The 22,493-nt window shown below is 47.5% G+C and overlaps 2 protein-coding genes across 7 annotated transcripts; both read left to right on the forward strand.

The window, feature by feature from the left end:
- Positions 1-66: 66 nt before the first annotated feature.
- Positions 67-10,650, forward strand: LOC309517365 (serine protease 27-like). Of its 3 annotated transcripts, none has more exons than XM_082196574.1 (6): positions 67-653; positions 5,563-5,589; positions 5,689-5,857; positions 7,818-8,095; positions 9,166-9,341; positions 10,198-10,352. In XM_082196574.1, the coding sequence occupies exons 1-6, from the start codon at positions 500-502 to the stop codon at positions 10,207-10,209; spliced, it is 816 nt and encodes a 271-aa protein (XP_082052700.1). In that variant the 5' UTR covers positions 67-499; the 3' UTR covers positions 10,210-10,352. The 3 variants fall into 3 exon arrangements, with proteins under 3 accessions (XP_082052700.1, XP_082052698.1, XP_082052699.1); XM_082196572.1 differs by having other exon boundaries at positions 68-653; positions 10,188-10,650; XM_082196573.1 differs by lacking the exon at positions 67-653 and adding an exon at positions 3,178-3,258 and having other exon boundaries at positions 10,188-10,650.
- A 51-nt stretch (positions 10,651-10,701) lies between these two features.
- On the forward strand, positions 10,702-22,012 carry LOC309517363 (serine protease 33-like; the record flags this gene model as incomplete). Of its 4 annotated transcripts, none has more annotated exons than XM_082196568.1 (6): positions 10,702-10,855; positions 14,833-14,859; positions 15,410-15,575; positions 16,921-17,198; positions 17,820-17,998; positions 19,767-22,012. In XM_082196568.1, the coding sequence occupies 6 exons, from the start codon at positions 10,702-10,704 to the stop codon at positions 20,022-20,024; spliced, it is 1,062 nt and encodes a 353-aa protein (XP_082052694.1). In that variant the 3' UTR covers positions 20,025-22,012. The 4 variants fall into 4 exon arrangements, with proteins under 4 accessions (XP_082052694.1, XP_082052696.1, XP_082052693.1 ...); XM_082196570.1 differs by having other exon boundaries at positions 10,759-11,762; XM_082196567.1 differs by having other exon boundaries at positions 10,759-11,393.
- Positions 22,013-22,493: the final 481 nt, after the last annotated feature.

Below are 22,493 nucleotides of genomic sequence, written 5' to 3' on the forward strand. Positions count from 1 at the left end.
TCTTGCGAAGGGCGCGCTCAAACGCAGCCATGCTGAGAAGGTCTCCGCACATAATTCTCCTCTTCCCAAGCCCCATTTTATGAGGCTTGCTTCCGCCAGTTTGGGGGAGGTCAAAGGTTGCCGTCATGCTACCCGTCTGTCAAAGCTCCTGCGTCTCTCTGGTCTCCGGGGAAGCATTTAATCCTTATCTCTGGTGTTTTAACCCTGTTTAAGCCTTGACAGCAAGCCTTGCAAGAAAGGATTGAAACGGCGATCGCCGGGAGCCATCTTAGGAAGGTCGTTTCCGCATCCCCGAGCCAAGGGGGGCTGCCCAACGACCACTGGGATGAGGTGGTCAAGCGCAAGATCGTTATGTAACTGTGGACTGAGGCTGCTGCCATCTTGAGAAGGACTCCCCCCCCCTCCACTTCTTGGAAGGACCACCATTTTGTAGCATTGTGTTTCATGGACACTATAGAGTCCATAGCTCCCTCATAACGGCAGCCAACTGACAGTTTGGATGCTGGCTGGAGAAAAGAGGCTCTTCTCTTTGCACCAATCTTTTACTGATTCATTACTGCTTGTGGAGGAGACCTGTGGAGTCCCTGTGCGATTTTTATGCGTGACAAAATGCATCGTTTCATTTACATGTAGCCATAATCTGACAACTACAGGTAGAAAGGGCCAGCTTTTTACAAAATTACTGGAGTCACAATGATAAGGGATTATTCCAATGTGTGGTCAGTTATGACTGCAGGGAGGTGAGGATTCCCTAACACCTGTGCACAACCTCTCCTTTTGCCACAAGCTTGCGTGTGTAAACCTTGCATGTCAGGAAAAGGCCATCTCCTGACGTGTACACTTTATGATCCCACGTGAGATTTGCACTTGCTTCTGCCTATTGTCCTGGTGACTGGGAAATTGCTATTTCTATTTTGTTGTATGGATCAACGTCCTCTTTTCCTCTAGCCTAGGAGAAACCCCAGCCAGGCAGCTGCACAAGACCCTGCTTAACAAACCAGTTTAAGCTCCCAATCACAGTATTGAGCCTAAATTTAGGGCTCAAGGTTCAACAAAGTGTACATTTGAAAACATCCGGAGAAATGTTGGGAGTGCCTTTTGAAAATATTAATCTGCATACAAATACAACCAAGTTCTGTAAAAAAACAAAACGAATGTAGCCATGTTGCCCCATGAGGAACCACGCTCCTCTAAAATCTTAATACATTATTAAATGCCACAGAAGCGTGGCAAGCTTTCGGATTCCGCAGAGCTCTTCATCAGGCAAAATGTTATATGAAGCAAGGGGATGAGGCAAAATGGGGTGGGTGGGGGGAGTTCATCAGGCTGATGTCATAGTCATGAGGCCACCTACCAGAATCCAAAAATAGTACAAATTATTGACTCTTTTGAAGTATACAATGAAGTTGGGCAATGGAACCAAATGGCTGCTAAGCATATCTGCATGTGCCCCCACATCTCGCCACCAGGGGCCAGCAGGCACTATGTTGTCCAATCAATATTTTATTTGACCAGTGGGAGGTGGAGTGGGGTGTTCAGTCCACCATGCCCTGTCCTACCCCACTACTCCACTCCATTCCATTCATCCACCCACACTCCACCCACTTTGGTTTGAAGCAGTCGTATTGGGAGTGGTTCAAGTCATAAGTGCCAACTCCCTGGGGCCCTGGGTGCCCAAGCACCCATAAAATTCCCCATGAAGGGACCTGGCACCCACAAATTTCGGGGCCAAGGCCATGCACGCTGCATTGCACCCACGGCCCTGGGCACCCACAGTTGCAGGACCAAGTTGGCACTCCTGATTCAAGTAGCTTGGAGATGGTGACAAAAAGAAGTGTATTGCCTGTGTGAGAGAAGAAAATAGGCAGGAAGAGATCAAAGAATCATAGACTTGCAGAGTTGGAAGGGGCTCTGTGGGTCATCTAGTCCAAACTCCTCTTATGCATGCTCAATTCACTTTGAGCAGTAACTTGGCATAACTAATAATAAATTTATTAATACCCCACCCTTTTCACTGATGGGACTCAAGGCAGCTTGCAGATACTAAATTGACCTCATAGCCCCCATGAGTGGGTCAGTAGCAGTGGTAAACCCTCCAAAAGGAACTGGCATAAGTTTCCCTCATATCCCGTGTGTGTCAGTTGCTGTTCTTTATCTTGGAATGGGAATAAGAGTTTCAACAGCAATCTGGTATGCACTCTGTAGCAAGGTTAGGTTAAAAATGAATGAATTGAAGTTTCTGAACCAATATGTGAATAGGAACACAGCTGTCTCCTTTGAAAATTGCACTTGCCTGAATAGTCAGATGCAGCTCTTCAAAAGAATGCGCATCCAAAAATGTGTGTATTAGTGAAAATAATGTACAAAAATGCATTCTTTTAAGGAGGTTTTGCTTGCAAAACATGCCTCTACTAGGAACAATTGTGCACAACTATACAAATATTAGGAGAAATGTTCATTTTTGAGGAGGGAATGTGTAATGACTGGGAAAAGCTGAAATGACAGATTCATCTACCCCATTGCCTGCTGCTGTTACCTTATAGCAGAGTTTTGACTTTCAGGGGTTTACAACTTTTTGACATCATGTGGCTCTGCCTCATCATGACACCACAAGCCCCACCCCCTTGCCCTTCAGGCCTTGGGGTGCTGGGGGCCTTGACAACTTTAGGGCTGGGATGTGGATAAAGGCTGGGAGGAGATGGGATGGTGTTTGAGTTTACACTGAGTGCTACTGCGGGCAGAGCTGAAGATCATTTACCTGTTGGGTTTTGTAGCACAGCGGTAGTGCTTTGCTGGCTTAAATAGAGGGCAGGGCAGACCACAACCTGTGATCAGAAGCCATCCCCCAAATTCTGTATTGTATCAGTCCTCCAAATTTTATATTATTTCCCCAAATTCTATATTACCTCATTTCTCCTACCCCCCCCACCTATGAGATAGGTCAGTATTATTACTGTCATATTTTATTGTTTGTTTTATGCTGTTCACCAACATTATCCTTTTTCTCATTATTGGTGGTGTAGTTCTGCAAATAAATATCGTGAATGGAGTGGTAGATGTTGAAAGAACAGCTAAGCAGACTCCACCAGGACAATAACCACCAGCTCTTGGGTTGTGCCCTTTCCCTGGTGCACTGATCCTGCAAAGGTTGCTTGGACTAAGCAGCCGAGCCCATCAGAGTTGGAAGATCCAGGGCTGCCCGGACTATGCTGAGTTTCTGCTCTTCCCAGATTGTGCTCCTCCTCCTGTTGCTGAGAGGTGAGGCATCAGGAGTGGTGTATATTTGTGTGGTCCCCTGGGAATGTGAGAACTACCCCTGTTCTCTTTCCCTCCAGGCATGGTAGCCATTCTGTGTCCTATCTGAGCTGCCAGTTTTGCCTGTTTTGGGGAAGGAATGATCCAGGACTCCTGGATTCTCTTGGAGGGGGGGGAGAGGAATTGGGGTTGGGGTACAAAGTGGAAGAAGCAAAAGGGCAAGGATACTTTAACTGAGAGGACAGTGGGTCATAGCAAGAGGCCCTAGAAGCCAGGGGATATGCAGATTCCTAGGTGCGGACTCTAGCTGTTAAAGCAGTTGTGTTAGTAGACGGGGTGAAAGTTTGGTGGGAATTAAGGGGGCTTGAGAAATGAGATCCAGGGCCCTAAATACCTAAACTATATCCTCTGCTCTTGGGAGCACTTTTTGCCCTTGCCAGACCCAGTGCATCTTATGCAAACATTCAAATGGGTTGCTTTTTTTTTGGAGATGCAGTATTGGGGAAGATTTCACTTGCCGACCCCTTGCAAGCAGAAATCAAATGCACTGGGACCCTGCCAGAATCTGGCTGGCAACTCTAATGTGGGGAAATGTGTGATTGAGAAGAGATGTCTTTGTGTATTCGGAGCCCAGCGTGGGAGGACTTGAATTCTGTTTTCTGGTACTGTATGATCAGACTTGTGGCTAATTCTTAGCTGGACCAAAACATGGTCTGCCTTTCAACGACTTTTGGGAGGTTTGGATTTCCTCCGTGCACTTATTTCTGTGCTACCGAACTCAGAAGATGTTTCTTATCAGCACCCCAGAGGCAGATTAATTTCTGTGTTCATTCGAGCCATTGCTGGCTTTTTAGTGGCTTGCTCTGTCATGCTCTTGACATGGCCACACTTCACCATAGACCAGCTTGGCGTTCCTGTGGGCTCATCTCCATGGAGGCTATCCATCACATCAGTCTGCCCTCAGGCAAACCCCAGCTGCCTCCTTCCTTCCTTCCTATGCCACTTTTCATTCACACGAGTCACAAAGTGGCTTATAAACAATAAATATCAATAACATAATGTTGTTGTTTAGTCAATTAGTTGTGTCAGACTCTTTGTGACCTCATGGACCAGAGCATGCCAGGCGCTCCTGTCTTCCACTGCCTCCTGGAGTTTCTTCAAATTCATGTTGGTTGCTTCTATAACACTGTCCAACCATCTCATCCTCTGTCGTCCCCTTCTCCTTGTGCCCTAAATCTTATCCAACATCAGGGTCTTTATCAGGGAGTCTTCTCTTCTCATGAGGTGACCAAAGTATTTGAACCTCAGCTTCAGAATCTGTCTTTCCAGTGAGCACTCAGGGTTGATTTCCACCAGAATGGATAGGTTTGATCTTTTTTCATTCCATGGGACTCTCAAGAGTCTCCTCCAGCACACAGTTCAAAAGCATCAATTCTCTGGCGATCAGCTTTCTTTATGGTCCAGCTCTCACTTCATACATAACTACTGGGAAAACCATAGCTTAAACTATACAGATCTTTGTTGACAAGGTAATGTCTCTGCTTTTTGAGAAGCTGTCTAAGTTTGTCATCACTTTTCTCCCAAGAAGAAGGCGTCTTTTAATTAATTAACAAAAACATAATAGAACATCCCAATTACAACATAAATCATATAAAATAATTAACAAGTCATCAGCGAGTAATGACAAATAACCAGCAAAACAACCGCCTTCTGTAAAACACAATTAACAAAACAACTAAAAAAGAGGCTAAACAGCACAACCACAATCAAAGTCATATTATAAAATTCAAAGCACTACATCTGTAAAACAATATTAACGTTAGCAAACAAAGAACCAAAAATGAGCTAAGCATGTTTGAATTCACTCACACTCTCTTCCCACCCCCGTGACCCATGGTCTTCCACTCCGTTCATCACAAGACACACATAATGCCTGTGGCAGCAGCTCCATTCTGAAAGCTCCCAGGGTCCCCTGAGCTGGAGAGTGGGGCAAGCAAGGTGGAAAAAGCCCTTCCTGGTGGTCAGCACAAAGTCTCATTCTCCTTCCTTGCTTCTAGTCCTGAAGGTAGCACTAACTGGCAGCTTTCTCCTCTTTAGTCTTGCTGTTGCCCCTTGTAGAACTCAGTAGGGAGGAGGATGGGGGCAAAATGAAAATTAGTTGGCTCTGCCAGCTCTGGCGCCACCTACTGTTGGCCTCTTTGCCTCCCACCCTATCAGTCCCAATGGGGACCAGCCACCACTGCTCCACCTTAATGCTCACAATTTCCCACCCTGCCTTCTTGACTCCTGTCTCCTTTCCTTTTGCAGGTACCAATAAAAATTCTGCTCAACCAGGTGAGGAAGATATGTGAGTCCATAGCTACAAGGGGCAGGTGTTCACCAATCTTAGCTTTGCTCCCTGCCCCTCTGACTCCTCCTGGTTCCTCTCTGCAGCCTGTGGCCAGCCTGAAGTGAAACATACCACTCGTTTAACTGGGTGGCAGGAAGCTGATGAAGGGGAATGGCCGTGGACCGTCAGCATCCGAAGGAACAGGGTACATGTGTGCGGTGGAAGCCTGATCTCATCCCAGTGGGTGGTGACAGCTGCCCATTGCTTTGACGGGTGAGTCGAAAGCAATCTGTTGGGAAGGTCAGTGCAGCCAACCATTATTATGGGTTAACTGTGCCCCTGAAGGACCAGGTGCGCAGCCTGGGAGTCATTTTGGACTTACAGCTGTCCGAGGAGGCACAGGTTAATTCTGTGTCCAGGGCAGCTGTCTACCAGCTTCATCTGGTATGCAAGCTGAGACCCTACCTGCCTGTAGACTGTCTCGCCAGAGTGGTGCATGCTCTTGTTATCTCCTGCTTGGACTACTGCAGTGCGCTCTACATGGGGCTACCTTTGAAGGGGACTCGGAAACTGCAATTAATCCAGAATGCAGCAGCTAGACTGGTGATTGGGAATGGCTGCCGAGATCATATAACACCAGTCCTGTGAGATCTGCATTGGCTCCCAGTACATTTCTGAGCACGATTCAAAGTGTTGGTGCTGACCTTTAAAGCCCTAAACAGCCTCAGTCCTGTATACCTGAAGGAGCATCTCCACCCCCATTGTTCAGCCCAGACACTGAGGTCCAGCACAGAGGGCCTCATTGCAAGAAGGGTTCCCGCATTGCAAGAAGTGAGGTTACACAGAACCAGGCAGAGGGCCTTCTTGGTAGTGGCGCCTACCCTGTGAAACACCCTCCCATCAGATGTCAAGGCAATAAGCAACTACCTTACATTTAAAAAACATCTGAAGGCAGCCCTGTTTAGGGAAGTTTTTAATGTTTAATGCTGTATTGTGTTTTTAATATTCGGTTGGGAGCTGCCCAGAGTGACTGGGGAAGCCCAGCCAGATAGGCGGGGTATAAATAATAAATTATTATTATTATTATTATTATTATTATTATTGTCTAATCAACCATTTCGAGCCATACGATTGGCCCGGGAGGCCCTGTTGGTGGTGCCACTTCTGGCTGCTGCCCAGTTAGCATTGACCTATGACATGGTGTGACAGGGACTTCTCACTGGTGGTTCCTCATTTATGGAATGCCCTCTCTGGTGAGATGCTCCTGTTTCCCTCTGTATTGGTTTTCACTTGAAATCTAATAACATTCCTGTTGACTCAGGCATTTGATGGCCGAGAGGTACAAGACATGGTAACCCTGAATTTGACGAGGGTATGTAATTGCTTTTAAATGATTCTTAGAGGCTCTAAATTCTTTCAGACGGTTTTAAATTGTGTTTAAATACTTTTACTTGATTTTAAATTTGCACTGTTTTAACATTTTGCTATTTGCCACCCTGAGCTCCTTTGGGATGAAGGGCCTGATTACAAATCATCATCAACACCATGTGATCCAGCATCACCACTGAAATTCTTCAGCGCAAGAAATCCATGTTGCTGATACCAAAAATGGCAAAATTTGGAAACCATGTTTAGAGTTAACAACTTGAAATGTGACTCTCTAAAGTGTAATATTAATTCACTTTAATAAAATACAACATTAATAATAGTTATAATAGTTACTCATAGTTAAGAGTTCACCATGTCAAATGCACTATTATGCTGGCAACTGATTCATAGAATTGTAGAGTTGGAAGGGGCCCTGAGGGTCATCTACTCCAACCCCCAGCAATGCAGGGATCTCAGCTAAAACATCCATGGCAGATGGCCATCCAACCTCTGCTTGAAAACCTCCGAGGAAGGAGAGTGCACAGTGTCTGCTTGATTTAAAGCCTTATTTGGTGTATTATAATGGTTTAGAGCATGTGTCAGAAGCCAGGAACAGCGCTTGGGTACTTCATCCATTTTTCTCTGAAAATCTAAACCTGTTTCTATGGAAGTAAATCCTATGTGGGTGTGTGGGGGGATGGGTTTTCTTCTGAGGAAACTACTTGATGATTAGCCTCCCAACAACCCCTTGAAGACAGAGTGGGCTCCTTTCCAAAGGATTCCTAGAGAACTTCAGAGCTGAGTAAGGATTTGAACACGAGCCTTCCCACTGCGCAAGTCACTGATTGCTCCTTGTCTCCCACAGGCCACTGAATGTACGTGAGTACAGAGTAAACCTGGGGGAATATGAGCTCACTGCACCCACAGCTGCCATGTTCTCATCCAGTGTCAACAAGATCATAGTACACCCATTTTATGCTGGAGTTGGCCTTAGTGCCGATATTGCTCTGGTGCAGCTGGCAAACGCAGTGCAATTCTCCAAAATGATTTTGCCTGTCTGCCTCCCAAGTACTTTTCAACCTTTTGTCTTCTACGGAGGGATTATGTGCTGGATTGCTGGCTGGGGCGTCCCCTTTAAAGGAGGTAAGAACAAGCTTGGGGTCTCGCTAAGTCATGCTGTTTATTGGAGATGGTGGCACTGCTTTGTGGCTTTAGGGGAGAAGGGCTTAGGCGGGAGGCTGGGAATCATATTGACTAGGAAGACAGGAATCTGTGCTGATAAGAAGTTGGGAAGATGGCAGGAGCGCCCCATAACAATGATCACAAGTAGGGGAAAGCATGGTCAGGGACCAGGTTTCAGTGTCCCCTTCAAGTGCACCCCAGAAGCAGTTCTACCAGAGGAACTTGTAGGGCCAGCATGACCCCAGCCAAAGGAGGTGGCACTGCCATCTTTGGACTGGGAAGACTCCATGGAGGGCCAAGTGTGACCAGAGACTCACCCAACCCCATCACAGCATGAGGCTAGTGGAGAGAGCTGGCCTCCTTTAAGCAAGGTAGCATCTTCCAGGATGTGTGGGGTTCACCATGGAGACTCAGCTGTGCTGCTATTCTAGAGGGCTGAGACTCAGCTTGCTCCCTGCTGAATCAACATAGCAGCTTTGTGGTTGTGGAGCATAGCCTGGGTCCCTGCATTCAGCTTTGATGCTGCCTGGTGCCCAGTTTGAACCTCAACCTGAAGCCAGTCTAAGTTCCACCTGGCCTTGGCAGAGAGCATGACCCAAAGAATGCAGGTGGATACAGACCACTTTCTCTTCTGGCCCTTCCCTCACTTCTCAGGGGCGTAGTTGCACAGCTAGTGAGCTGGCCTTCCAGCCTGGTGGAAGTGCTATTGACCACAAGTTGGTTCCCAATAGAATCATAAAATAATAGAGTTGGAAGGGACCCAAAGAGTCCTAGTCCATCCCCTTGCAATGCAGGTATCACTGTTAATCACTTTGTTGTGATTTGATGAAAGAGCTAGCGTGGTCTGTATCACTGAGCTGCATAATTTTTTTGTGGGGAATGAAGATGCCCATCCTTTACAAGCTGGGCAACTTTGTGTTCCAAACCAGCAAACTACGTGCTGGTCGGCTCTTAAAAACCAGTAAGGCTGTAATGAATGTTGTCTGGTGAAATTTGAGACTGTGCCTTATGCTTCCTTTCTTTTGCCCAAGGCTCCCTAGTCACTCAGACCCTACAGAAGGTGGAAGTGCTGATCGTAGAAGCTGAAGACTGCAACAAAGTCTATCACAACATAAGCAGTGACAAGACCATCCCCAAGGACTACAGGTTCATCTATGATGACATGATCTGTGCTGGGTATTCAGAAGTTGGGAAGCATGCCTGCTTTGTAAGAATCATGAACCAGAGTATTATAGCAATGATGTAGGGTATTGCAGGGCGGGGACAGGAGCAGCCTGTGAGGCTACGATGGCAGAAATATTGTGAGTTTGTGGTCATCGCAGCCGAACCAAAACTTGTTTTCAGTAGCAGTGTCCAGCCCTGGAAAATATAGACGGTGGTGTAGTGGTAAATTTTGCGGTATATGTCATGACAGTGCCATCCCACCACACTCCAAGAGAGTCCAGAAATACAGGCAGTGGTGTTGATCTCAAAGAATAGCAGCAATATGTCACATAATATAATGCCAGTTTGTTAGGATAGAGAAGGGAATTTTTTTTATTCGGTTTGCATTTAAGGTAAAGCTACCTTATTTGCACTTTGCAAAACAAACACAGCCATCCTTTGAAATATGTTTTTTGGGGGGCTTTTTTTGGCAGTGTAGTTCCCCAGTCAAGTAATATGTACAAAAATGCATGTGCCAAAGCAAAGTGTGCGTGTTAATACATACGTTAGTCAAAATAACATGTAAAATTGAATTATATCAGAGGCAATTGCTTTGCAAAAAATGTGCATATTAGGCAAAATGGTGTACAAAAATATTCATATCAGGAGAAATTTGCTCTCAAACGCTGATTAAATTTCATGAGGACTTTTTTTTTATTAAAAACAAATGCAAGCTGATGTGGAAATGTGGAGAACTGAACTTCAAACTTGGAAAACGAGAAACAGGAATGGACACCAGTGTGATGAATAAACACATTCATGCAATTTGTTTCAGGTTATCAAACCCTCTGTGCATTTTGGTGCCTCTTCTCAAGAGAGTAATGGAGACCCTGTCTCCTTTTCTTGGCAGGGCGACTCAGGGGGACCTCTAGTCTGTCAGCAGAATGATGTCTGGTTCCTGACTGGAGTGAGCATAACATTTGGTTGTGTGGAGAGCTCTCAACCTGGCATCTACACCCTAGTCACCTCCTTCGTGGACTGGATTGAAGACACCACACATGAGAAATTGGCAGCCACTAATGTCCATACCAGTTTGACTACCCTCTTGATTCCACTCCTTCTCCTGGCCTTAACCAATGTCCTTTTGTGACCCACCCTACCTTCTCCCAATGTGTTTCACTGTGGCCATCTTGCTTTGGCTTGCAAGTTGGCCTGTCCTCAGAGTTAGCTCAGAAGGTCTGAATGCTGACCCTCGAAGACTGAGCTTCCACTGGGGGACCGACCTGCCTATTGCCTTCTTCCTTACCTTATTTTGCTCAACAGATGAGAAGCGACTGAGCTTGATTTGAAAAATAAAATGTCTGGAAATGTAAGGTGGAACCAGAGTTTTAAAGGCACAAACACAAATCAAAACAAGGTAGCCAATGTGCCTTCCAAATGTTTTATGGACTACAACTCCCATCATCTCTGACCATTGGCAATGCTGGCTTGGGTTGATGGGAGTTGTAGTCCAACATTGTCACAAGGGCACCATGTTGGTTAGCTGTATAGGAGAAAGCATCCAGAGAAAGAACACAGGTAATACCAATAAAACCTGATGGCTGAATATGGGGACAACCTTGGCCCCCTGCAACAAGCCAATATTAGTACTGAAATTCTGTACTGTACTTAAGTGGTGATTTTCTGTTCTTCTAGAGAAAAAGGGATCGACTAGCTTGGGGCAGAACCTCTTCCAGGGGTGGGGAGATACAATATTTGGTGGAGAAGTCCTTCCTTTGCTTATTGGGGGTGCCTCCAAACCATCCCTATGAAATTTGGGTCCTGGGCATAGGGTTCCAGGGTTCCAGGAATGATCGGTCCTTTGAGTGCCCATATCACAAACCATTCAAAGGTCAGTCGCAGCAACTTGAATGGAGCCCAGGAACAAATGTGTAGCTTTGTATGATGTTGAAGGAAGAATTTCTGTGGGCGTGCAGAGCAGCTTTCCCCTCTCTGTTGAATAATGAACTACGCCAACTGAAATTCTCTGATCCACATGACTTTAAAGAAATAGGAGCCCCATCCTCCGTAGCTTATGGTAATCCTACAACAGGCACACATCTATGCATGCAAACAGGTAGGTGTGCACATGTTTCATGAACTAAGAGCTCACTAGCCCTTGCTCCCCAACCAGAGAAACAGTGGTGGAGATGGAAAGAGCTAGGGAGCCTTGCTCTTCCAGTGGTGAAAAGTAGGCAGCTGAGCTGGCTTCACTGGGTGGCTGTAGGCGGGTGGTGGACGGCAGCACCCAACAGCTTGGATTTAGCTACTTGGCAGCCTTTTTGGTACTCAGTGACACCAAGAGGCTGCTCTGGGTTTTGTGCCAAGGGTGCTTCAGCAACCAAGCCCAGCGCTCTCTCCTTCCCTCGTTGACCTCGGAGCAGGATTACCATGCTGAGTTTCTGCTGTTCCCAGATTGTGCTGCTGCTGCTGCTGTTGCTGAGAGGTGAGCCACTAGGCTGTGGAGGGGGGTGGGTGGGCTGGTGCTGTGGTCTAAACCACTGAGCCTCTTGGGCTTGCCAATCAGAAGGTTTGCGGTTCGAATCCGCGCGATGGGGTGAGCTCCCGTTGCTCTGTACTAGCTCCTGCCAGCCTAGCAGTTCAGAAGCACACCAGTGCAAGTAGATAAATAGGTACCGCTGCGGCAGGAAGGTAAATGGCATTTCTGTGCACTCTGGTTTCCGTCACAGTTTTCCGTTGCGCCAGAAGCAGTTTAGACATGCTGGCCACATGACCCAGAAAACTGTGGACAAGTGCTGGCTCCCTCTGCCTGAAAGCGAGATGAGCACCACAACCCCATAGTCGCCTTTGATGGGACTTAACCGTCCAGGGGTCTTTTACCTTTTTTTAACCTTTAACCAACCTGGGGATGTGAGAACAACCCCTGTTCTTTCCCAGAGGGGGGCAGTTCTTCCCCATGTCACCTAGGCTGTCCATTCAGCTTTTCTTTGGATAGGAATGATCCAGTTCTATGGGAGAGGAGTTGGGGGGCTCTGGTAGGTGGTGAGGTGGAAGAATCTGGGAGCAAGGCTACTACAAGAAGTATATTGGAAGATTCGGGACACACAGAAGAAAGGACTTCTCCACATGACACATAAACTCCGGAAGTAGCGTTGGCCGCTGACTTGGATGGCTTTAAAAGATCAGACCAATTTCATGGAGCACGGAATCATAGAACTGTAGAGTTGGAAGGGACCCCAAGGGTCATCTAGTCCAACCCCCTGGAATGCAGGACCCTTTTGCCCAATGTGGGGCTCAGACCCATGACCCTGAGATGAAGAGTCTCATGCGCTACCAACTGAGCTAGCCACAATGTCTATGCCCTCCTTCCATTGTTGGAGGCAGGATGCCTCTGAATACAAGTTGCTGGAAATCTCAAGTGAGCTTTTGCTTTTAGGCTTCCCACAGAGAGCTGCCCACGGTGAAAACAGGATGCTGTACTATGTGAGCCATTGGTCTAATCCAGCAGGGGTCTTCTTATGAGAAGGGAATGGGCCACAGCAGAGAACCCTAGAAGCTATGAAATTCCCAAATGATATACTGGGATGCTTGCGTATGATGATTTGCCTCAGCTGGACCAAAATGGCTTCTGCCTCCATACCCCTCATGAAAGCTTTTGGTTTCTTTCTTGTTCCGTGTTAGGTGATGCAATGATGCAATGCCAGGGAGAAAGGGAGTTGTTTGTTGTCAGTGTGGTGTAGAATGTTAGACTAGAACCCACTCAAGTCATGAAGCTCACTTCCCCAGTCAGCAGGGCCAGATTTAGGTTTGATGAGGCTGCTGAAGGTAATGGGGCTTTTTATATGTCCAGTTGTTCTTTGTCAACAACAAATTGCCGCTGTTTTTGCTGTTGAATACAGTGGTACCTCAGGTTACATACGCTTCAGGTTACAGACTGCTAACCCAGAAATAGTGCTTCAGGTTAAGAACTTTGCTTCAGGATGAGAACAGAAATTGTGCTCTGGCGGCGCGGCAGCAGTAGGAGGCCCCATTAGCTAAAGTGGTACCTCAGGTTAAGAACAGTTTCAGGTTAAGAACGGAGCTCCGGAACGAATTAAGTACTTAACCCGAGGCACCACTGTATATGCTATATGGTAATTTATGGACCTAATACAGGGGTCAGCAAACTTTTTCAGCAGGGGGCCGGTCCATGGTCCCTCACACCTTGTGGGGGGGCCGGACTATATGTTGCCATGATTATGACCCACATTTCTGGCAAAAACCCTTATTAGGACTAACCCCAATGTTGCCCAAATGTGATCCTTTTTTTGGGGGGGGGGTTTCCTTCATATACCCATGCTGCTTCCTTTGCATTTTACATGTTGACTGCTATTATTTCTCTCATAAGGTGGGGTGGGGGGCTGAGGTAAGCGTGCCATTCCTGTCAGCCCTGTAGAGCAAGTGCACATGCGTGGGTGAAGGGAAAAGCCATTGGCCACGTTAAGTCAGGCCAGCGCCGCTCAAACAAAAATGTTCTTTTCCCCGTGTGAGGGAAGATGAGATGGCGGCTATTTACCTTTCCATGGCTTGCACCTTGTAGCTAATGAGCAGCCTCCCCAGCAGAGCACAGCTGCCCAGGCACTCCCCACTTCCTTTTGTGGGGAGCACCACTGCCACAGAGACCTGTGGGCATTGCTCCCGAGGCGCCTCCGAGCCCCTGCCACTGCAACTGCCCTTCCTGAGGTTATTCGCAGGCAGCTCCATGGTGGAAATCCGCACTGTGGCTCCTTTTCCCTCTTCCCCACCCCTCACCCTGGAGGAAAAGATTGCTGCACGCGCATGACAGATGAAGAAGGGGCTTGTCTCGAGCAGCCCCCCTCCTCACTTTTGCCCCCCCCCAAGCCTGACTGAGTCGCAAAAATCATCGCATGCGGGCGCTATGCTGGCTGCCTGGATTCCGGGACTGTCAGTGGGCTGGATCTAGAAGGAAATTGGGCTTGATCCAGCTCATGGATGAAGTATATTAATAGTGAAATACAATTAAGAAGAAGAATATTAATAGTGAAATAATTATTAAGCTCTAACTTAAAATGATGTAGGTTTTATTTTGTTTTTTTATCCTATATTTTGGAAATGTACATCCAGTTTTTTTCCCTTTAATTTTTTTTTTTGCGGCCTCCAAGAGAGTGGGGCCCTAAGCTATAGCTTGTTTAGCTTATACGTAAATCCGGGACTGCCAGTCAGTATCTCTCAGCCTAAACTACCTCTCAGGGTTGTTAGCATAAAATGGAGCGGGGAGAAGCGTGTACATACACTACCTTGAGCTCCTTGGAGGAAAGATGGGATAGAAGTTTAATTATGAATGAATGAATGAATGAAATCCAGTCCTGGAGAAGAAACAACCCCTTGGTGTTCTGCCACACCCCAGGCTTAGTGGCATTTCACCACGGACCAGATTTTGGAATGTGGGAGGGGGTGGGGCTGTCAGGAATAGGACAAAAGTGTTCAGTCCAATCTCCGCCTTCTAATTCCAGTCATCTCCCCTTATTTTGACCCTGTCTCATTTTCTCTTGCAGGTGCTGAAAATGCTTCCACACAAAGAGGTGAGAGAGGATTTCTGGGAAGGGATACCCATACCCCCCTCCTCCAAGAAACCAGTGGGATCAGGCTCCAAGGTGCCGCTGGAAAAGTTGCTTCCATTTCCCTGGACTCAGAGAGATAGACCCCTTCTTGTTTAATATCCCGGGCCCCCTCTCTCCCCCCCCACAACTCTTTCTGCCTCTCTCCTTTTAAAAAACAACAACAACCAAGAGAAAATTTTGGTGGGTCCGCCAGTTTGAAGATGGACATCTTTCTAAGGCCACTGGAAAAACACAGGAGGACAGTGATCTGACTAGAGCGAGTGGCACGCCCCTGTGTCGTTTTATTGCCATCTCAGTCCTCCACCTGCCGGCAAGTTCTGCAGAGCAGCATCCCAAACCAGAGCTGCCCGCTCCCAGCTCTGCCCCGGGAAGACAAAACTATTAGCCGCAACATTTAGCGTGGCTTACATTTGCTGCAGAATTGCAATGAAACCGCATCGAGGGTGATGCTCGCCCGCTTCTCCTCCGCTCTCTGCCCCATGCCTGACGCCTCTCCCTCGTTCCTTTGCAGCCTGCGGACGGCCCCACGTGTTCGCCCCTCGGATCATCGGGGGGAAGAAGGCCGACGAAGGGGAATGGCCGTGGCAAGCCAGCATACGAAGGAACCGGCTGCACATTTGCGGAGGAAGCCTGGTCTCGTCCCAGTGGGTGGTGACGGCTGCTCATTGCTTTGAAGGGTGAGAGGGAAAGGACGCGGCTTTGCACTGCTCCACTAGAGGGCGGTCGAAGGACAGTGTCAGGGAAAAGGAGCAATATTAGTTCAGGAAGGGACCGATCTGATGCTTGCAATGATTTAGGAATATATTTACGGCACTGGCTCTGATGGTCTTCTTTTATCTCAGTTACTGAGAATGTGTGTATTATTGCCCCACTGACTTCATTCAGCGCCCCCTGCCTTCTTGCCTTCCTTTTTCCAGCCAGTAATGGGGGTTGCCCTGCCTGTCGGCTTTCTTTGCCTCACTCTCAGGGATGCCCTTAGGGAACTCAGCAGGGAAGAGGACGATGAGAACAAAACTGTAATTAGTTTTCTCTGCCTGTCAACCCAACATGCATGGAATCCAATAAACGGCTTCTCAGAAGTAAGTTCCGTTGGGTTTCCCCAGGGATGATGTAAGACATTTTGGTGCCTGGTGTAGAGCAGCAAATAGCAACTCTCTCCTTCCCCAAGTCAAGGCAGTTCAGTTATTTTATTTTTTTATTGATTGATTATATCCCACCTTTCCTCTCAAAGGAGCCCAGGGCAGCATTTTAGACCACATCGACACAATACAGTCAAACACGATTATACCACTTTAAACAGTCATGGCTTCTCCCACCGCCCCCCCCCCCCCCACAAAATTTTGGAAGCTATAGTTTATTAAGCATGCTGAGAGAAGTTAGCAGCAGGGTGTCATCCCCCCCCCCAGTCAGAGCTCACCAGAGTTCAGTTCTGGCACCTCTCAGGTAGGTGCCCTTGCTATTATTCTATGAGAACAAGGAAGAAGTTTGTGGTGAGCTCTGGCACTTCCTTTTCTAGAAAAATAGCACTGGTAAGAAGCCCCTATTTCTCTCATGGAGCTACAGTTCCCAGAGTTCCCTGGGAAGAGGGATCCATGGTTAAACCATTCTGAGAATTGTGGCTCTGTGAGGGGTAAGCCGCGACTATTTAAAGTGATAACATAGCACTTTACATGTATGTTGTAAATATGGCCTAAAAAGTACTCTGTGTGGGCGTAAAAATGCCACAAGAACAAATGTCCTATCAATTGCTGCTCTTTAATTACAGCTGAAATAATCTGCCCGAGGCAGCTGCCTCACTCTACCAAATGGTAGGACTGGCTCTGGGCTTCCTCCCTGCCAGGTGGCTATAGGATTGCAGCCTTAGGGTGCAAAGTGCTTGACGGTTAATAACCCTAAGTTACCCACCAGGCAAACCTATGAGGCAGAGTAGGATTAGAGAATGTCTTTCATCAGGGCTGAGGTGGGATTTGAATCCAGGCCTTCCTACCGCACAAGATGCTTATTGTTCCTTGTCTCTCACAGGCCACTGAACCTACCCGAATTCCGAGTAAACTTGGGAGAATACGAGCTCCCCAAGCCTGCGCCCAGCATGGGCTCCTCTGCTGTCAGCCGGATCATAGTGCACCCGTCTTATGCTGGAGAAGGACTTAGTGCTGATATCGCCCTGATGCAGCTGAAGGAGGCAGTCAATTTCTCCCGAACCATCTCCCCTATCTGCCTTCCGAGCTCTTCGGATCCTGACACCTTCCCTGTAGGGATGGCGTGTTGGGTTACTGGCTGGGGCCTCATCTCTGCAGACGGTAAGAACGGGTTGTAGTGCCATCTGCTTCAAGGCAGTTCATTCACATTAATGGCCCTGAGTTGGTCATGTCTGCTAATTTAAATGGGTCTACTCTGACTGGCAAAGGGACACGGGTGGCGCTGTGGTTTAAGCCACTGAGCCTAGGGCTTGCCGGTCAAAAGGTTGGCGATTCGAATCCCCACAATGGGGTGAGCTCCCATTGCTAGGTCCCAGCTCCTGCCAACCTAACAGTTCGAAAGCACGCCCAAAAGTGCAAGTAGATAAATAGGTACCGCTCCGGCAGGAAGGTAAACGGTGTTTCCGTGCACTGCTCTGGTTTCAGTGTTCCGTTGTGCCAGAACGGTCATGCTGGCCACATGACCTGGAAAAACTCTCTGTGGACAAACGCCGGCTCCCTCAACCTGTAAAGCGAGATGAGCACCGCAACCCCAGAGTCGCCTGTGACTGGGCTTAACTGTCAGGAGTCCTTTATCTTTTTAAACTCTGACTATGACCGGAAGTTGCCCAAAAGGGAAATGCATTTGGGCTGAAAAAAGGGGTTCACCACGTCTGGTCTAAATGGTATATCCTGTTAAGGGATATTGTGGCTGATCTTGGTCCTTTGTTTTCCTTGTCTTAGGCTACTTCATGGCTCGGACGTTGCAGGAGCTGGAAGTGCCAATCCTAGGCACTGAGGAATGTGATCAGATGTTCCACGAGGACTCCAATGGCACCGAGACTGTGCCTCTGGGCCACCGGTTGATCTACAAAGACATGATCTGTGCTGGGTACCCAGATGGAAATAAAGACACTTGCCAAGTAATTGTGGACCAGAGCAGCAGATTAAGGGCAATGGAAACTGGGGAGGGGTCAGGGAGGAAGCAACTGGCAGCTAGGATGAGAGGGTGACTGTGGATTAGGATAGATCAGGGAAGAGCCAGAACCTGCCTTCAGTACAACAGTTCAGTCCTTAAAAATACAGGTTCCGAGAGAAGTGGATCTTTGGGGCACTTCCAGACAAGCCACTGCTTTTAGGTGGGAATTCAAGTCACATACTGGCAAATTCAGGTGGTACAATTATTGTTGACTGGGAGTTTTCCCAAAACACTGTCAGACTGATCAAGAAAGTACTGGAAAGTGTGGGATATAACACTTGCATCGAAGCAACCTTGTCTAGCCTCCCTGCAGAGAAATCAGAACGGATGCTCATTAAATAGCCAACATCGTCTGATCTCCCTGCAGAGAAAGCAGGATGAGAATGCTCAAAGAGGTTGTCTGGAAGTGCCCCTGGTTTCTGCAAGAGGTTTATCTGAAGATCTTGGAGCCTTCCAACGCAAGAGGGACAGTGGGTGCTTCCAGATGAGTGCTTAATATTGCAAATTCAGATATTGCAAATGGGCCATTGGAACTAGAGATGGGGGAGAAATCTGATTCCATTGGTATTTAAAGGCTACGTTGCCACATTTGCATCATCTGAAACAATATGTGGACTGAAATGTAGTTCTCCAGCCAAGCAATATGTGCAAAAATGCATATACTAGGGTAAAACATGCCTATAGATGCATATGTTAGTGAAAACCACATACAAAAATAACCTTGGTATCTCCACTTTGATCGCCGGAGAATTGATGCTTTTGAATTGTGGTGCTGGAGGAGACTCTTGAGAGTCCCATGGACTGCAAAAAGATCAAACCTATCCATTCTGAAGAAGTCAGCCCTGAGTACTCACAGGAAGGACAGATCCTGAAGCTGAGGCTCCAATACTTTGGCCACCTCATGAGAAGAGAAGACTCCCTGTAAAAGACCGTGATGTTGGGAAAGATTGAGGGCACAAGAAGAAGGGGACGACAGAGGACGTGATTGTTGGACAGTGTTATAGAAATGACCAACATGAATTTGACGAAACTTCGGGAGGCAGTGGAAGACAGGAGTGCCGGGCGTGCTCTGGTCCATGGGGTCACAAAGAGTCAGACATGACTAAACGATTAAACAACAATATCCACTTTAAGGATCAGGCAGCAAGTGATAAGAAAAGAAAGTCCCTTGCCTGAGACCCTGGAGAAGTGCTGCTGCCAGCCAGGGTAGACAATATTGGGCTAGATTACATAGTAGTCAAAGGTAAAGGTAAAGGGCCAGTCGTGTCTGACTCTAGGGTTGTGCGCCCATCTCACTTAAGAGGCCGGGGGCCAGCGCTGTCCGGAGACACTTCCGGGTCACGTGGCCAGCGTGACGAAGCTGCTCTGGCGAGCCAGCACCAGCGCAGCACACGGAAACGCCGTTTACCTTCCCGCTATAAAGCGGTACCTATTTATCTACTTGTACTTAAGGGTGCTTTCGAACTGCTAGGTGGGCAGGAGCTGGGAGCGAAGGACGGGAGCTCACCCTGCCGCGGGGATTTGAACCGCCGACCATGCGATCGGCGAGCCCTAGGCACTGAGGTTTTACCCACAGTGCCACCTGTGTCCCGCGTAGTCAAAAGAGGTCTACAAATACTGGAAAATGAATGAATGAATGAATGCACAAAAAGGCTGGCCTTTTATAAGGCAATCTATTATATTTCCTTGTCTTTCTCTCCTCCTCTCTCTAGGGTGACTCTGGGGGCCCTTTAGCTTGCAAGCAGAATGGCACCTGGTTCCTGGCTGGAGTGGTGAGCTTTGGGGTGGACTGTGCAAAGCCCAAGCGGCCGGGAATCCACACACGGGTGACTTCCTACATGGACTGGATTCAGCGCACCATGGAAGAGAAAGCAGCCCATGGTGGCGGCAATGCCCATCACTTGAGTGCCAGTTCTGCCACTCCCTTGCTTCTACTTCTTCTCCTAGTCTTGACCCACAGACTTTGGTGACCCATGCTGCCTGCACACTTGGGGCTTCAGAATGGCCATCTTGTGTTGATAGGTTGGATCAACCAGCTCAGAGTGACCGGACTCTGGTCTTCTGTAGGCTGAGCCTGAAGCAGAAGACTTCAAGGACAGAAGAAGAGTCCTGCTGGACCCATCTAGACCAACATCTCGTTCTCATCAGGGCCAACCGATGCCCAGGGGAAGCTTGCAACAGCAGCTTTTCCCACCTACGATTCCCAACAACTAGTGTTCAGAAGCGTATCACCTCTGAATATTTTAAACAGCTTTGCCACCATCTGAAAGATTGCCCTATTTTTGTTCAATAGGTGAAGAGGAACAATGTGTAACTGAAAGAGGAAACAGAAGCAGAAGTAGGGTCAAGAGCCATTAAAATAAGAACAGAGCACATGGATCTGCAAGGGGTGCTTTTCTTCAATGTGCCAGTCAGCCAGGCACACCTTCTTTCAGGCTACTCCATTCCATCTGTCTTCTGTCCTTCCCCACCCAACAGCCAATCAGCAGTCTATGGCTACTGTACTTTTTTTTGTTGTTCTGCAAAACTTTGAGTGCCTTCAAACCTGCCAGTACCACCCCTGCTGTGGGTGGATAATGCCATTTTGGTTACATAAGGATCATAGCTCTCAGAGCAGGAGGTCAATATTAGTACATAGGCTTAGCGGATGGCAGTAGAAAGAATGTAGAGGAATAACAGAGAAATGAAATGAAATACAGATCGGTAAAAGATAAATGTAACTCAACCGGTCGAAATTAAAAGGGTACTTTTCTATGTAACAATGGACCATTTCCCCAATTCACAAGTAATTTAGACATAGGGGGTGGAGCCTTCGTGGGAGAATATCCTGGTGGCTTTTGTCCAGGCGGCAGATGTTAGGGCAGCTTTTGCCAACCTGGTGCTCTCCATATATTTTGGGCTGCATCTCACATCAGTGACAGCCAGCATGGCATGAGGCTGCTAGGTAAAGGTAAAGGGACCCCTGACCATTAGGTCCAGTCGTGACCGACTCTGGGGTTGCAGCGCTCATCTCGCTTTGCTGGCCGAGGGAGCCGGCGTACAGCTTCTGGGTCATGTGGCCAGCATGACTAAGCCACTTCTGGCGAACCAGAGCAGCGCATGGAAACACCGTTTACCTTCCCGCCAGAGCGGTACCTATTTATCTACTTGCACTTTGACATGTTTTTGAACTGCTAGGTTGGCAGGAGCAGGGACCGAGCAACGGGAGCTCACCCCGTTGCGGGGATTCGAATCGCCGACCTTCTGAACGGCAAGTCCTAGGCTCTGTGGTTTAACCCACAGCGCCACCCACGTCCCATACATGAGGCTGCTAGTCCGCTTCAATTTTAATCATACAGTCCTGTGAACATGAGCAGTAGCTGGTAACTGGCCCCTGTTTGAACATCCAACCAACAAGAAAACCCCACAGGTATGCTTCAACTGTCGGTCTTTATCTGAGACAGTCCCTGTTTCCCTGTACCCATCCCTTGAAAAAGTCGCTGCTAATATTTTGCCTCCTGGATTGGTTTTCAGAGATGCCTTTGACCCATGAGGGTTAGAACTGGGTGTTGGTCTGTCTGTTTGTAGAGTAAATGAACGCAGGAAGGGGGAAATTCAGCCATATATAATGAAGTGCCATGTTTCACTGAGATAGAACTAGCCAGACAATGTTGGTATCAAGATGCAAATCTGTAGAACAGAAGCTATGAGGTGATGTCAACTAAGACAAATCCATCTCACAGAGACCAGGAAACACTCTCCCGGGTGAGCTGCTTATTTAGCACAAAATTGGCTTGGAGATTATACGATGTCCACTGTTTATTGAGCATTCATTGTGTGCACTCATTTGTTTTCACTGAGCTTTGGGGAAAGGGCTGTAGCTCAGCAGAGGAGCATCTCCCTTGCACGCAGAAGGTCACAAGTTTGATCCCCAACATCTCCAGGCAGGACTGGACATGTCCCTTGCCTGAAACTTTGGACATCTAATAGTCTGACTTCATATATAGCAGCTAGCGTCCCGTGTTTCAATGAGATTATATAGCTCCCTGTCAACCAGTGGTTACTGGGTTTTCCTGTTGCTTTGCATACTCCAAAAATCCTGTCTTTTTTGTATTTAGTGAGTTTGTTGGACTACAGCGCTTTAATTCCCTTTGACTGTGAAAATTTACATTTTCAATTGGATTCCTCCTGCGAAACAGTGACAGTCTAGATCACCCCTTTAATTTTCCCCCAATGTGATAGTACCAAAGCATTGGTACGCATGCTGAATGCACATTTCAAATTGTGCAAAAAAAAAAAAAAAAAAGTTCCTAAGGAAGGTAATTCTCCAAAGGTGCTGACAAATCACACTGTTTGGATTGCAAAACTGCCTTTGGTAATCCCAGGTATGCAGCTGAGCGATGAGAGGAAAAGAGTGCATGAGTATTCAAAGAGTGCAAGAGCCAAAACATTTGTAAATA

Source organism: Podarcis vaucheri, assembly GCF_965113315.1.
Source record: "Podarcis vaucheri genome assembly, chromosome: 13".
In the NCBI taxonomy this organism is placed as follows: domain Eukaryota; kingdom Metazoa; phylum Chordata; class Lepidosauria; order Squamata; family Lacertidae; genus Podarcis; species Podarcis vaucheri.